Source organism: Rhea americana, unplaced genomic scaffold (genome assembly GCF_003343005.1).
Source record: "Rhea americana isolate MKP2758 unplaced genomic scaffold, rheAme1 scaffold_238, whole genome shotgun sequence".
Lineage (NCBI taxonomy): Eukaryota > Metazoa > Chordata > Aves > Rheiformes > Rheidae > Rhea > Rhea americana.
Genome location: NW_028186355.1, coordinates 1,275,536 through 1,292,524, shown reverse-complemented (window position 1 = coordinate 1,292,524; position 16,989 = coordinate 1,275,536). Strand labels below are relative to the sequence as shown.

Below are 16,989 nucleotides of genomic sequence, written 5' to 3'. Positions count from 1 at the left end.
TAAACTGGAACGAAAGACTGTAGAAATACTACTCTCTCTCTCTCTCTGTATATATGTAGTCGTATACATATGTATATGTACTTCTACAATCTTTCCAGTTTACTGATGTTCATTGAATAGCTTGGTATTGTTATTTTATATACGTGTGTATATATATGTGTGTGTGTGTACCTATATGCACATACACATAATATATATATAAAACTTTTTTTTTGTAATTAAATATTCTGTCCTCCTTCCCAACCCAGAACTCAACGTACTGTTTATATACCTGGCATAATATACAACAATTAAAAGTATACCCAGATGGCCATATTTTTACTTGTTTTGTTTATTTRGGTGATGGATAACTGAGTCCTAATTTTACCCACCAATCTCACTGTAGTCATTTATGTTCTACTACGAGTTTTCATACACACACACATATACACATGCACACAAATAGAAGAAAACTGACTGTTTTTCTTTTTCTTCCTTAGGTTTAGAAAGAATTGCAAGAGATTCAGCCTATGAGCAAGAAGGAAAAGTCCAATTTGTAATTGATGCTGTGTATTCCATGGCCTATGCACTACACAACATGCATAAGGATCTTTGTCCTGGATATATTGGTCTATGCCCAAGGATGAGCACAACTGATGGCAAAGAGCTACTTGGTTATATTCGAGCAGTAAATTTTAATGGTAAGTTATGTGTACTCTTCCCCCCCCCCACCTCCTTCTTTAAATGTTTCAGAAGTGTCAAGATGCATTTTCTTCTATATATAGGACACTTTCAGGCTCAGTGGAAAACACAGGATTAGAAGCAGTTCTCTTTTAATCAGAAGTGTGAGTTTTTCCACCTGCTTTGAAACCTCAAGTATATTTTTTATCTTAACACTAAACTGCTCCCAAAAGAGGCAGATGTAAAAAATAAGAATCCGTCAGTCAAAACATTCCAGTGAAAAATTGCTATTGTAGAAACAAGCTGAGGACTCATGCAGTCCTATTGACAGATTAGAATCCTTTGACAGAGGTTGCTCATGTGTTCCTTAGAGAATGAATTGAAAAACAGCCTTGTGAAAATTGCCTTCTTCTGAAATTACTGTTACAAATTTCCCTACAAAAGTCAATAGTGTGGAGTTTGCTTTCAGCTTGCATATTTAAATCTCAATTAAAAGACTCACTTGCAGTTCCAGGTTCTTTTCCATTTCATTGTTATTTGATTCAGTGATTTAGTCAGCTTTAACACAAGYACAATATATATTTTTAAACTACACTGCATAATATTATGTGCAGCTGGGATCTGCCTGCTGGGGAAATGTGGTTACTGTTGCTTATGTTGTTAACAGTAGAGGCCAATAAAGAATAGGCTTAATTTATGAACATTAAATTGAAAAGGATATAACATACTCAATGGTAAATAAAGTCGCTGAATATTTACAATATTTCATGAAAGTCATAATTGTTGTAGATCACACTTGCCATTATTTTACAAAGAAATGGAACAATGTTCTTTGCTGTATTTTTTATTCTCTACTTGGCAGTAATTCATGTAGCAGACATGCCTCCTAACTATACGAAGAGAAGGACTGTCTATCACAATTCACTCCAGTGACCTCAGCTGCCAGCCTTTTTGAAAAAAAAAAAAAAAAAAAAAAGCACAAGGTCATTTTGAATTTAGCTTCCAAGTGGAAGCTTTTTCTGCTTTAGGTAATGTACCAGACCATTTGGTTGATATAAATGTTGGCTGTAGTTTGCAGTTTTTCCTCTTCTAAACCTTTTTCTTCCTATGAAAATTTCATGAAAAGGGAATCCCTGTCTCCAGGAATATAAAGACAGAGGGAGTTTAAATGATTCTTTAGTCATTTTGAAGAAAACCTGGAGCAAAATATGTATCTGGCAAATGGGAAATGTTGTTACAATGACAAAGATAGGCAGCATATTGTAAGGTTTCCAGTGATAATTATCTATATTTCCAGTAGATATTCTCCTGAGTCTGTGTTGTTAAAGCATAAAGAAAGTGATCTATTTTCATTTAGCTGGCATGAAAGTTCAGCATAGAAAGATAAGCTGTACATTTTATATGAAACCTTTCTSTCCCTAAGGATTGCTGTATTTCATCAATACCTGTCATGAATTCTCTGGCTGACTGTAACTATTGCAGCAAACAAGGGGAGATGAAAGAGAAGGAGAAAGCAATCTAGACACTAATGAAAATGTATCTATTTTTAAACTAGTGATTTATTAAAAGAGAGTAAAAGAGAAAAGAAACATTTCTGTGAAGTCAACCTTCTGTCTCTTGGGATACATTAAGTCTTCCTTGTATTGGGCTAGTCAACATTATGTACTCGTGTACCAAATCTTTCTTTGTGTCACATGCCCGAATATTTGCTTTTTTGGGATTGTGCACTGGGAAGCATCAGCTGAGGACAGTATTTAACAGTGTGCCTTTTCTCATTAATCTCAAATTTCTGTTCCTCAGGACAGCTCTGTAGTTGTGTCTATCTTGGTTCCCAGAGCTGGATTTAGGTTGTTAGACCTCGTGTGCTGGAACTGACAGTGGTGCTRTGCGTCAATTTTCACACGAGCCCTTGGATCAGTCATTAAACTGTGGTGTATTAAAAGTGAACTGATATATGAAAGGAAAACCCTGCTGCACAGCCATTCAGGGCAGGATTTTTCTGTCCTAATCCTAGTCACAGAACTGTAGAGTAGTTGAGGTTGGATGGCACTTCTGGAGATTGTCTCCTCCATCCTCCTGCTCAGAGCAAGGTCAACTATAGCAGGTTGCTCAGAGCTATGTACAGTCAGGTTTTGAATATCTCCAAGGATAGAAAATCCTCCAACAGCCTCTCTGAACAACTTATTCCAGTGTATGACCACTCTTACACTAAAAAAGTTATTTCTTATATTTAAATGGAATTTTCTGCATTTCAGTTTGTATCCATTGCCTCTTGTCCTTTCACTGGGCATCAGTAAGAAGAGTCTGTCTCCATCTTCTTTGCTGTTACTTCTTTACCCCAACAGATATTTATGCACAGTGATAAGATCCCCCTGAGCCTTTATGAGCCTGAACAGTCCCAGTTCTCTCAGCCTCTCCTCCTATGTCAGATGCTCAAAATCCTTAATCATCTTTCTGATCCTTTGCTGGACTCACTCCAGTCTGTCTGTGTCTCTTTGCCAGATTGCTATTTAGGAAGCAATTACTCATGGCAAAGACAGTAAGACTTGCCTTTCTTGTTTCAACATATGGTATCGAGGATGAAGGAAAGAAGGAAAGACTCACCAGTATTTTTATGATTTAAAACCATGGAAGATGGCCTCTGTACCTGAAGTTTTACTTACATTTTTAAAATTTGCCAATATTCTTGATATGATGAAAAGATCACAGCTGAGGAAAAAAATATTGAAAACTTTAGAAGCTGTGAGGGCTGTTATTGCACTCTTTCAGCCTCCAGAGATCCACTGCTTTCACATTTATTCCTTGCTGAGATAACTGGCAGAATTAAGCCCCTGTTCCACAATACAATAACAATTTCTAATATTGATAAGTAACTGGCATTTTATCAGATCTTTAAAGATATTGAGCCAACTGCTCACCTCTCCTAATTCCATATATCCCTCTTAACCAGTGTAGTATTGAGTCRGTGCAACTCCCATTAATATGCTGTCACATTCAACTCAGTAGGTTTCATATCACAAAGTATGACCTGTATTATGAGGGACGCCTCCTCATTATATGGAGAGCCTTTGCGAGGGGAACAAAACACACATATTTTTGTTCATTGGAGTATTTCTTTTTTGCTTTGATTACAAGTATTCACTTCTGAATGTGCTTACTTTTGTTTACTCTGTTTATTTTTATCTGAAGAAGATTTGTTACCCTGAAGGATTCATCTCTGTAATATTCTGTGACACTCTCATGACTGAAGAGTGTTCATAAACATCAGCACACTCTGTACTGATATAATTGCTAAGACATTTGTTTCTGCTTAGATATATTTCTACCAGTTCTAAATTAAATGCATAGTATCTCAAAGTTCAGAATGATTTTGAAGGGGTTAGCACTTGTAATAAGAATGAAGAATTTATTTGTATATGAGTTTGGGTTACTGCTTACTGTAGTTTTCTATTTTATTATTGCCTGTGTTTTGCCTATGACAGCTAGTGACTGTGCATATAAAACAATTTCTTTTCATTTATAATGAGCAGTTTAATCATTATTTTCATTTGCAGGGGAAGGGACCTCTAAGATGTAGAATCTTGTGTATGTTCTAATATGTACACAACAGCCCAGTGTTCCATGYGTGGAAATTAAGAGTTTGTAAACAACAGGAAAGCATAAAGATTCACATTTCCAAGCCAGTGTTGTGCTGCAGCATATTTARTTCCCTGTGTTCTTTGTGGGCACTTATGGTAGACCATAACCAGCTCTTTCTGACTATCTGATGAAAGAATATTTAGAACATTAAGTTTCCTATTTCAGCTTCTCTCCTGTCACTTTGTTTTTCCTTGGCAAAAAAACTAAATATGTTTATTTTTTTAATAGAGGTGTCATATTTGGAAAAATTTCCCTGTCAGTTATTACAGTCAAACAAAATGATATATATATGTGTGTGTGTGTGTGTGTGTGTGAAATTGGTGTTTAAGGTTTAAAATTATTGAACACAAATAATTTTTCTATTAATTAGATTTATAAATGATAATGTGCACAATTGTGTAATTGTGTCATGATCCAGCTTCATCTTGCATCACATTTCTCCAGCATTCTCTCTTGACATGATTTCATTATTCTACCTACAAAACAAAGAGACGTTTTCTAAAGCTTTTTTACCTGGGATGTGCTGAGTGTTTTGTGAAAAGTGCTCTGCCGAATTCAACRTAACTGCTATCGTTTTGTAGAAATAGGACTTGAACATGCATTCATATTGGCTGAAGAGGTTTCAAGATACAATGCTATTTCTTGGGAAKGGATAAAACATAGATCAGACTGATCAGTGTCCCCTTCCACAGTTGTCCCACTACAAAACTAAAGATCAAAATTTATGGCTGAATATGGGAGATAAAGATGACTATTGCTCAGATTGTTAGAACATTTAATACAGAAAAAAGCCCCTCTTTCTACATACAGATTTATAGCTTTGTAGGTACATAGTTTTGTGTACCTTTAGGCATATATTCATATACATATATATGTATATATATATATACACACACACACACACACATACACACATTAAAGCAATGTAACAATTGCAGGCATAAATATCTAGAAAATATCAAATACTTTAACAGACTGTATTTACAGATATAACAATATAAGTCTTCCATGTAATCTTTAAGATAAGGGCAGAATTTGACCTGTATTCTTATACATGCACACAGACATCTTATTTTCTTTGGTGAGCTACTCATCCTGTGGAGGAACAAATTGCTATTCTGACATCTTTTGGAGTATGCTGGGAGAAGAAAGAAGGGAGCAGAGAATAGGTGGAAGCACCAACTCTACTGGCAATGTCTAGATAAGTGTTACCTGCTGCTGCTGGATGTCATTGGAACATTRTTCCCCCTTTCTGACTAAACAAGAGATTTGGGAAATATATTTTGACTCTTGATTTGCAACTTTTTCTCTGGTCKTCTGTGGACAAAGTAAAACAACAGCTTCGCTTGTTGAGGGTTAGTGATAGAGCTACGGTAACACTTTGCGAGGAAGGTTGTAGTGTTGCTATTCTTTGAGATWGTCAAAACCACCTGGACATGGTCCTGGGCAAACTGCTCTACATGACCCTGCTTGAGCATGGGACTGGACTAGATGAACTCCAGAGGTCCYTTCCAACCTCAATGATTCTGTGATTTTATAGCTCTTACTGGATATGAAACAAAGCAAAAGTAGATCACACACCTTTTCTGTAAGTTCAGTGAATATATGCTATCCTTGCTCTATTTTTCTGGCACTAATTTCATAGTTGAAGTGAACCAGTAGACATCACTTAATTTAGGTGTTGAACATGACAATAAAATAAATGGCTTTGAGAAAAGACTAATTTTGGCTGCACATACACACATGCATGCAGCAGCAGCCCTGTTAAACGACAAACATGCAAAATTTCCCTCTAAAAAGTAAGAAAGATACTAGAGAATGAGGACATAAGAATAGAAACTAGTAGACAAGCTCAAAATGGGTAGTCAACACCCATACAGAATTAATGTCTGTATACAATGGTATACATTGTAATATTTTTTCACAGAAAGCAGTATCTATAGAGGACATTAAGGAGAGAAAAAAAAGAAAGTAGTCTCTCATGGAGAGTTTTTAAGTCTTCGGAAAATAATTTTTGTGGAATCACCTGTTTATACAATTCACCTGCCACTGCTATCATTTGAAGTTGCCAAGACATCARTCTGACTCTCAAAATTCTTAATATTCAGTTCAGACTGTTTTAAACATTTTCTCAAAGAAATGTGACACCTTTCTATTCTTTCACTGAGTACAAAACTTGCATTTTCAAATCATTATTTATCATTAAAACAGAAGCTATAAAATTGGTCTCTTTTGAGATTGACATGTTTTGACATTTTTTAAGGCATTAAGCACAATAGAACTAAATGTCCCACTAAAAATGTACAGAAGTTATGCTCCTAAATCAGAATTTTTTAAAATCCAACTCTCAAATATATAGCTACCAAAAGAGAGAGAAAAAAAAAACTTKTCTGAAACAGTTCAAGTTAGGATCATCTGTGTTTTTTAAAGTTATGAGTTCTTACTGGCAGTACCTCTTTCAGCAGTTTGTTCTGTCAGAAACACTTAACATCTTATGATGCCAATAGTACTATAATATTCTGATAGGGTTAAAATAGCTTTGTATAATGAAATAATAGCAGATAAGGAGAGCAAATAGAGACAGATAAGATAAAAATGAGTTACGAAGGGCTGAACTTTGYTCGCTTTGCTACTAGAATTCACTATGGTTGCTACCCCAGTTAAATTAATCTGTACTCCTCTGAGGAGAAAAAAATCCCCAAATATAGCTATCAACTGCAGAAGTGGTACTGGAAGGTGGGATATTTGCTGCAACTTTATTAAGATCTGTGATGTTTGTTCTGCTGTTTATTGCATGAAATGATTATTTTCTTTAAAGAAGTCTTGATGCTAACAGAAGAATGTTTGAAAACATGGCCAGCACTTACACTAACGTAGACCTGAACACAGTAAKATTACACAATTTAAAATAATTCTTTATTTTCATATTTTTAGCATGCTTTTGGAGGTATCTGATTTGGCTTGTGAGTGCATGGGGGCTGTATCAGACAGTGTGTAATAAAGAATCCTGATGGCCAGTTTCCCATGTCTTTATGCTAAATTGAGAAAGCAGCAGTTATGTCTCTTAATGTCTTATTGGAGATGAGCAGGGGATGATTTCAAATGAATTCTGCTTTGGCATGCTAATTATTTTAATGGAATTAATCCAGCTGGCTRTACAAGTGACTAAAATTGCTCAGTGGTCTGAATCACTCTTTATGGGCTTAAGTAATGTATGGTTGTAATGTAAGCTAGCATAGCAGGCAAAGTTTGGAATTGCTGTGATTATCAGGTGCCTTATGAATACATGTAATTAAAATCAGAGATTACAAAAATGCTGGATGTGAAATTAGAAGGTAGAACTTAAAAATAAGTCTGATTTATAGCTGTGTTCGTGCTTATATACAGACCTGAAGCACTGATTAATTGAGGAACATGTATGCTCCACATACAAAATTCATAATGTGATATGTGATTGAGGTCAGTTCTCTATTTTCCTGAACAAGGTCTAATTCATAATGTATTTTAATAGTTTTTATATCAGAAGATGATAAAAGGCGATAAAAGTGATAAAAAGATGGTAAAAAAATTATCCTTGTTATGCAAAAAAACTGAATTGTATTTCCTGGTGGATGCAAGATATACAGACGTATTAGAGAACAGTTTTCTTGCACAATCAAGTTAAAAAATCAAGCTAAAGTTAGTGAAAGAGTAGTGAAAACTAACCTTTGCTGCCCCAAGTAAAAAGATATCTGAGTACAAAGAAACTGCATCCATAATATGTATATTTCCACCTTTTTTAAAAATCATGTAAGAAAAAAACACAGTTGTAGTTGTGCATGATATTAGGCAGAAATATTTTATGTCTTTATCACCAAGAAAAAAGCCTGCCACACATATTGTGAAGAAACTAACTGCTAGTGTGCTTCCTAACTTAAATGTTTAAATTGAAAAGCTTCTCTTAAATCCATCAAACTAAGAATGGCTATACAAGTTATTAGTCTTTCCATATATTAATTTATGGCCTGTTTGGTAAGACAACAGTTCTGCAAGCAAGGAAGATAGTCAAAAGGGGAAATAAATCCTTTTCTTTTTCCCCCAGTACCTCTGAAACGGAGTAGTATGAGTCTTTTTCATTCTCCTAAAACACCTTTTGCTTATGAAATGAAGTAAGGATTTTAGAGAGAATAGCAATGTTAAAAAACATTGAGGATTTTRTGGAGTATCTTTGGTAGTATAAATAAGCCTCAGTTATAGTTCATTCAAGTAAAAAATGATGTAACTAATATTAGTTAATAAGTGACTAACTCAAAAATTGAGCCATTCTTCATGGAGGTTGCTATCAGTAAAATTATCTTGAAAAATCTTAGATTCTTATTCGAAGAGTAAAATAACAGTCTCTCAATATTAAACAGAATGAYAGAGAAATCAGGTAGGCTTAATTCTGTAGGGCAGCAATTACACTGAGGAGAGAGTAAATTCATTATTAGCAGATAATACCTATATCATCAGACAGCCCTATTTAGTTTTGCTGCTTTAAGAAGATGTAGGGTTTACCARCAGTCACCTGAGTAAAGCAATACTGGATTCCCCAGCAAGTTAGACATGTTAGACCTTGTTACCAGGTGTGATATTAAGCAAAGACAAGTGAGGAGAATCCTACCTAAGTAAACAAGTCATCCAAGAGGGAAGTGAGGGGATTCAGTTCATCCCTCACAGGCAGACAGATATTTCGCTCAGTTTCAGTAGTAAAGTCTAAAAGTAAGTTCTCCAAATAGCTGGTGGGGAAAGGCTGATGCCTGTAAAGGCTACCAGGGAGGGAGCCTGTCCATTAGCATTTAGGCACCATAGCAACTCATACTTCTATATATTTTACTGTGAGAAGCTATGAGTCAGAGAGATTTCCTCAAAGGCTGGTTAAAGCATTTCTAATAGTATGAAATATTAAATATGTGGAAGATAGTTTATCTTTGAAGCTGCTCTAATTTACTCCAGCAGAGGAAGCATTTACTGCTATTCCTGAGGATTAAGGTATCCAATCATTTTGGTCACACTGCAGGTTGTATCTCGTGCTGAACAGTTTAGACCGAAAATGTTGCTCCCCATAGTCTTAGCCAAAGCTCTTCCTTCTAAGCCTGAAATAAAATGATTTCAATGTACAAATTCCTGAGGCTTTCTATTTTGAATAGAGAGACTGGCTTTCTCAATTATCCTGTTATCTATCATCAAAATTGAACGTGTGATAATGTAAAAGAAAACAGTTCATAGTAAAGATTTTAGTTGCAATTCTGTGCATAGCATGTGATTGAGGTGAYGATGGATTAATGAGTTTTTCACTTTAACAATTTTCAATATGTGCCAATTTTGTAGGTTAGAATTTTTTTATAAATTTTATAATTACATTAACATTTAATCAAAAAATAGTTTTGAATTTAAGAGATACAGAATACTCTTTATTATTAGTTATTTTTTGGAAGTCTAAATTCTTTTAAGCTCGGTCATAGTAACCTATGCAGCTGGACAAATTTGAAAATGATGCTTCTCTCTATTACTTACATCTTTATTAACAAATAATCTGCTTGATGTGTACTCAAATACAGTTTTATTTGCTAGTGATTGACCTATTTTTGTAAAGATCAGATTAATAGAATAGATTCAGGTATATGTAATTATATGAAAATTTGGATGTTTTTAATCACTGTATCAACATTTCCAGACCAATGATAGCCTCCTCCTTTAACCCTCCAATTACGATGGGTAAGACACATATCCAGTATGATTAATTTTGATGTGAATTTGCTGAAATTTTAGTAGTTCAGCTTGAGGGTGATAGGGTGTGATACAATCCTTCTATATAATGGAAAGATGTTTATGCTTTTGAAGATCCCAGAAGGTAGTTAGAAATATTTAATTTAGCAGTGTTAATTCTGTTTTGAGAAGGAAATGGTTGAAATGCTGGTGCCTTTTTCCCCCACCCTCTTTGTATTAGTCTAGGTTGAGAACATTCCCTCAAAAAAATAAAGAATTTGAGTTTTAAGCCTTCTTTAACCCAAACGAGATTGAAACCATGTTCCAGAAGCATGCCTTAAAGAAGTATGGGGCATGGCTGGGAGGATGTTCTTTAGTTGTGCCATGTTTGGGTCATTGTACAGCTAGGAATATGCGAGACTTCCTAGAAGCCTTACCCAAATGAATGCTCAACATGGGTAAATAGTACCTTTCTCCCCATTTTCACAAGAGAGCAAAATAACAAAGAAATGCAGAAGGCATTCCTTATGTCAAAATTCACAAATACATAGAGAMTAGTTTGAAATAAGTCCAACAGAAAAATAGAAAGACTAAGAGAGAAACCCTTGCTTGAGCTCAGACAGCTAGGCTATAAAGAATTCTAAAGCATATTGCAGATACAATTTAGACATAATCTATAGTCACTTTTGGTAGCAGCAGGATAATATGCATTACCAAAAAAAGGCTTCTGCTAATGCTACTTCAAATGGCACAGTTTCAAGCATATCATGTTTCATTCCTGCTAAGAGAGGGAATAACTAGTCTGTAACTGCTTTTTTTCCAAAAAACCTACAGAAACAGAGAAGTAAGCTTAGAAGTAAACTTGCTACCTCAGTCTGAAATAGGGGAAATCAAGGGGAATTCTTTTAATTGTGAATAGAAATGAGTCTGAACCGCTTCAAGAAAGTGTGTAATTCATTACAGCTGGCGGACAGTGGCAAGAAAACAGCTTAAAAATGTACCTCTTTAGATAAAAGTTGTCATCTGTATTTTATCTTTATTCTAGCRTAAGTAGAATAGAAGCAGATATGTGTATGATTCCATATTCCTACCCAGGCAAGAGCAAAACAAGAGATGTTAGTGCAGTACAGCGTTGATTTTGTGTATTTATTGAAGTGTTTTTATCTTRCAACAAATGCAAAGAAAGAAACAACCTATTGTCAACATCTAGATTATTTTTGGTTTTCATTCAGATGAAAATGTTCTGTTTTATAGCAACAGAATTACAATTTACCCTTTGGGATTCAAGGAACATATCAATATTATCTCTGACGGGGTACAGGAGCTAACAGGGTTTTTAAATGTTATCTTTTACATTATCTAGAAATAAAAAAAACCAAAGTGTTTTCATGTAATAATGRTGGTTGATTATCCCATTTTTATTTTTTTTTCAATGAGCAATAAAAAGTTAGATTCCATGCTATCAGAACAGGAACATCTTTCAAGGTTCTTATAACTCCCTCACAATGTGTGAAATACAACTTGATTAGATAGCATGCTAATTAAAAGAATTTTTACAGAAGTGGGAATGATTAGTTTAGTCCATATCTTTTTCAAGCAATAGTTTTGCTGTGTTACCATAGTGCTGCCACTGTTGCTACAGTACTCTTGCTACAGTTGCAATCCATTGCTAAAACCATGTACCATTGGAATTTCCTGATATAAATCATTATAAAGAAATAGAATATTTGATCTGTTCATGTGTTTTGTTAATAAATTAATGGAAGAAGGCTCTTAAACTGTGATTTCAAGAATTTTTTCATCTTTAGTCTGTGATCTTTTCCTAAATGTAAAATAACATGCAAATTTCATAGCAGTTAGCAGCTAACAATGATTATTATTGTCCAGATATTGTCAGTGCCCAGAAATATTACGAACTACTGAGACAACCTGAATGCACTGAGACTGAGTATTCAATTATTTTGTTAGAACAGGTCATGCTTATTTTTCTTGTTTTGAAATGAAGCAATGTCATTCAATTTGCTGAAATATTTCTCGAAAAATAGGTAAAAAATATAACCTATTCATTACATAGTAGCAAAAAAGGGAAAATCTTTCAGCTAACTAAGAAAATGCAGAAATATTATGTTTATCCACACTGTTTATGAAATTCCAATTGTATTGTAGCCAATTAAATACTTGCTTTTTATTGTAATGGGTCAGAATACTATRTAGTATGGTATATAGTACTGTAAGAAATCTACTGTAAGAAAATATTTACTCTGTTTTAAATTWAAAAAAAAATCAGATTTGTTTAAATTGATAACAAAATTAGTTAAAGCAAAATCAAGGTCAGTTGCCATGCAAACAGATAGAAAGGCAGTTGCAATGACTATTACTTTTTTTTGTTATGAGTATCACCTCCTCCTATTTACCTAGATACTGGTTATAGTCTGGCTGCTACAGTATACTAGTACAGTTGTTGCATCTGCTCTGTAAAGGAATACAGTTTATAAGACTCTGGGAAGAACTGGAGTAGCATGGGAGCTGTATGACCTGTCTGTGGGCTCCAGAACATCCTGATTTTACAGATGTGCTCTTTGTCACATATGTTTATTTGCAGGAATAGAGGAATAACAGTAAGAGATGGTCCTTGATAGTCACTAAATATATATTCCTCTGGGAGCAATATGTTTTTCGGTGTGAAAGCAATGGACTCTGTGTTTGCTTGTGGCATATAAATGTGGAGGTTCTGTTCAGACTCAGCAGAGGGGAAGCTGCTATATATCACCCATTCTCTATATCCTGCTGCCTCCTTAGAATTTCGTCTCTTTCAAGGTTTTGCCATACAAATACTCATAAACTCTTTAAATAACTAGAAATCCTTGATTCTGTATATTTTAGCTTACGGACTTGTAACTTGGAGACTTCRGTAGTACATGACTTTCCTTCTGCTATAAGGCTAAGCAAACAGATACACTTACTGAAGACATATTATTGTTCGCTCTGGGATCCAGCTGGATCAACATTTGTTTTCTCCTATTTGGCCCTGCAGCCACTCTAAGACTACCCTGGCTTAGCTCCAATGTAGCTTGGTCCTGAGTCAAGAGCCAAAAATGTATTAGCACTGTTCCTGTGCCATACATAATCATATTTTGTGAATATTTCCCTGGATAGCATCAGAGTACAACTTATAATAYGGTCATTTGTGGAAGCTATGTCCCACTTTTTGGAGGTAATTATTATACAACTTAAAAGAAAGTGACAATGATGCATGGAAGCTCAAGCCATCAACTATGGGTGCGATATGCAACTACAGGGTAGTTAAAGTCCTCAGCACAAGCAAGACTCTGCAGACTTGAAATATTTATTTAGTACAGTCTCTCCTCTGGTTATTCCAAGTTCTTATCCAGAGATCTGAAGAGAAAGCCTCAGGATATTAGAGTCCACTGCCTATCACGTTGGAGCAAAACAACAAAAGGTGAATGGAAATAACTCTTATATTGATGTACAATCACTGTGGGAAGGCTTCTACTAAGCCAGCTGGCATTTAAAGGCTCCAGCTCTTGATAGTTACAAATTGTTGTATTGATCCACCCTTATACATGGACTGATAATTTTTTCTCTGTTTTGCACTTTCACTTTTTCTTATCAGCAAGGGACATTGTTCATGCACAAAGTTTTTTGCTTATCTGAGTATATAACGCACATGTTTCTGTTCTTATTGTAGTAAGGGAGATGTCCTATGAATCAAAAAATTCTGAGTAATTTGTAAAATAAAAAGGGAGCTATATTCATGCAGATGCTCCAAAACCTCAGAAGTTGTTGATTTTAGTTTCAGTTATGACTTATTGTTCGGAATGTTCCTTCTTTACCATACAAATAATTTGAGCTTTTTCAGATTTTTCCTGTTTCTGTGTTTGACTTCCTGGTGTTCTGGGTTACCGCATTACTGACCGGAAAACTACCTATCAATGTTATTTTATTTATTTATTTGTTTGATCTTTCTATTTAGGGGGTCCTCAGACAGCWTTTCAGTGTTTCAAGGCATTTTTAGACAATCTAGACTTTTTTTTAGCTGATAAATTTTATGTGTCTACAAGCACCAGGGACYGAATTGTCAATCTGCTAAACTACTTCAATTGTAAGATGTAAAGGATCAGGGCAGAGATATATGCCTTCTGTGCTGGCAGACAGCCTTAACAGACATACCCATCTGCAATATACACCTACAGTCTCTATTATTATTTATGGATTTAAGTTCTTAATGCTTAAAGCAATTTGCGCAGCAGAGGTGTTGGGGCGTATGTGTATATATGTGTTGATTACTGTGGCTAAATGATTTACTGCATGGTAGCTATCAGACCTAACTGGCTGTGTTATCTCAGTCCATCCAGTCTGTGAAATAAAAGCATGAATATACAATTCCAAATGTCATTTAAGATTACTTATTTTGGTTTGAATAGCAGATTCTGTCATCTCTACAGAGAGGAGAAGTTGTAGCCTCTTAAAATGAGTAGGGCGAAGAGAGGGAGGAGAGAGAAGGCAGCAAAAGATATCTGAGAAATTCACCTTCTAGTTGGATCCTTCAGATTTTTCTGTGTCCTACATTCATGTGTAATCAGATTATCTGAAGATAACAAGGCACTGCCTATACTTGCCAAACAGTGAATAACAGCAGCAACACTTGAGAAGTACTGACTATGGCTTTCATGGATGAAGAAGAGGTGGCAATTTGTTTTTACTTCAGTGGCCCACTAAAAYCCATAAGCACATGCCACATGAGCTCCAGGGCCGGGGTCTAATTCTAATCTGAGTGAATACCATGTCATGTGAACAGAWGTCTAGGATCTGTGCAGCCAAGAGATTATTATATGTCTAATATGGGTATTGATATCAGGCTTGTCAGCATCAAATATTTAAAAAGCTCTTAATGTTTTTAGTAGTTTGTCTGATTTTATAGTATGATCTAATTCTGAAACTACTAAATGAAAAAAAGCTTGCAAAAAACCCTCGATTATTACATTGGATTGCAATAATATTAAATAGTCAGTCTTTGTAGAGAATTTTTTTTATCCAGTTTCTCTCTCATGACACGCTATCTCTGTTCCATGCAACAAAATAGTAGGGCTTTTGATTTAAAGGATTTTTTTGCTGCCTCATAGTTTTATTATTTGATTTTAGCCTGAATTAAACTAAAGTTAATTTCCTGAGGAATCAGAATATGACCAGGCCCTAAAGCTGTGCTTAAAGTGGTATTCTTCTCAGCACTATTGAAAACCATCAATTAATTAACATTCCTGGTAAGGATGCTGCTCTCACTAATTACAAGAAATTCTTTTCTTGTCTCTGGTGCTTGAGCAAAGACCTCAAGGAAATTTGTCCCAGCGTTGAAATCTCTTAGTCTCCAATGTTCTTAGCCTTCAGGCAGCCCTCGTGGAGTGGTAGTGCCAGGCCAGGTGGCTCTCTCAGCAGCCATGGTCTCCATGGGTTTATGACTGCATTTCTGTTGAGCCCTGTCCTAGAGAACAACTCAGGTGAAGGGCTTTGGCAAGCTATAGGTGCCTCTCCTCCTTGTGTTTGAGCTGCAGTGGAGGCAAAGCAGCAGCTGTGTTTCTCACTAAGGTGCTTCTGGAATGTAAATGCTTGTCCTTCAGACACTTTGAGGTGCAAATCAAAAGTGTCACTTGAATCTTCTCTGGTGCTTAGGTTACTAAATTCAGCCCAAAATAAGCAGTTGCAGTCTTGTCCCTTCTGTTGGTCCTTTTCCTATAAAAATGTCTTCTTGTTTGATGTGTGTAATTTTCAGATTTTTAAGTCCTTGGGACACTGTGCAGACTGTGTAAATATAGATATATTGGGAGATAATCAAGAAAGGGAATAATTCTCACGGGGTTTAGTGTCTTCAAGAGGTTATAAAAGGACCTATAGATCTTTTACTGAGGCTTATATATAACCAAGGAATACAATTCTGGGTTTTTTTAAACTTTCATCTTAGATATTTTCTTAAGTTAGAATATTACTCCCCATATGCTGCAACTGCTGCAATTATTTCTTTGTCCTCCCTCAGAGGTCACTCTGCCAGAATCAATAACACAAAATCAATAGAAGAATATTTTTCAAAATGTAAATCATTTGTCTTCATGGTCCTGACTTGCTAATGACTTGTAATGGAGTATTTAATAGAAATGAACACAGACCTTGATATGAATTGCCAGACAGATATGTAACAAGAGAGGTTCTGAGTAGGGTAATGTAGAAGGATAATGAAACCTGACAATAATAGAAAACCGTGGGCAAAGCACTAAGGGTGAGAACAAATGAACATGACTTCCATAGAACAGGGTCATAAGCTAGTGCCTGAATCATATGATTTGTTGCCAGAAAATGGGAAGTAATAAGATTAGGCACAAAAAAAAATGGAAAGAGGGCTTATAAGCATAACTTCAGCAAATTGACATACTACAAATATTGAGAACAGCACAGATTAGAGGCAAGGGCTATTTATAGTGGTATTTCTTTCTTTTCTTCTTTTTACTGTGAGAAATAACATCAAGCAATACAGACATATGATGATGTAGGCGATAAAAGTTACATTTTTTTTCCAGGAATTGTGAAAGCAAAACTATGATCTATTATGTTCACCCTATTTTGTGTGTCATGCCACTAGGTAAAGTGGAAGAGAGGGCAATCATAATGAATAATACAAGAACGTGGAGATTTTAACTATTCATAAAGCCAAATAGCATAGGAATGGAAATCTGSTCATTTCACTTTAGACATTTAGACTTCTGGATCTTGTGAGGACTTTGTTGAAGATCATTGGGGGATTTCTGGGAGCCTTCTGAAGAACTTCAGAGTGCCTGCTGCTACTGGATAAGGAGATCCAGGTGAGGACAGCCACAGGAGGCCTTGACTTCTCGGAAGCTCTAGCAAGCTGTAGCAGCTTCTAATAAGCTCTGTGGGTTTTCTCCGATTACAATC

General features: G+C 35.4%; 1 protein-coding gene across 1 annotated transcript in view; it reads left to right on the top strand.

The window, feature by feature from the left end:
• Nucleotides 1-479: 479 nt before the first annotated feature.
• Nucleotides 480-16,989, top strand: part of LOC146595138 (metabotropic glutamate receptor 8) — a gene marked incomplete at its 5' end in the record, with an annotated part of 134,151 nt that continues 117,641 nt past the window's right edge. The window contains one exon of the mRNA XM_085306333.1: nt 480-680. Coding sequence (XP_085162459.1) covers nt 480-680 — 201 coding nt within the window. The remainder of the gene's footprint in view (nt 681-16,989) is intronic.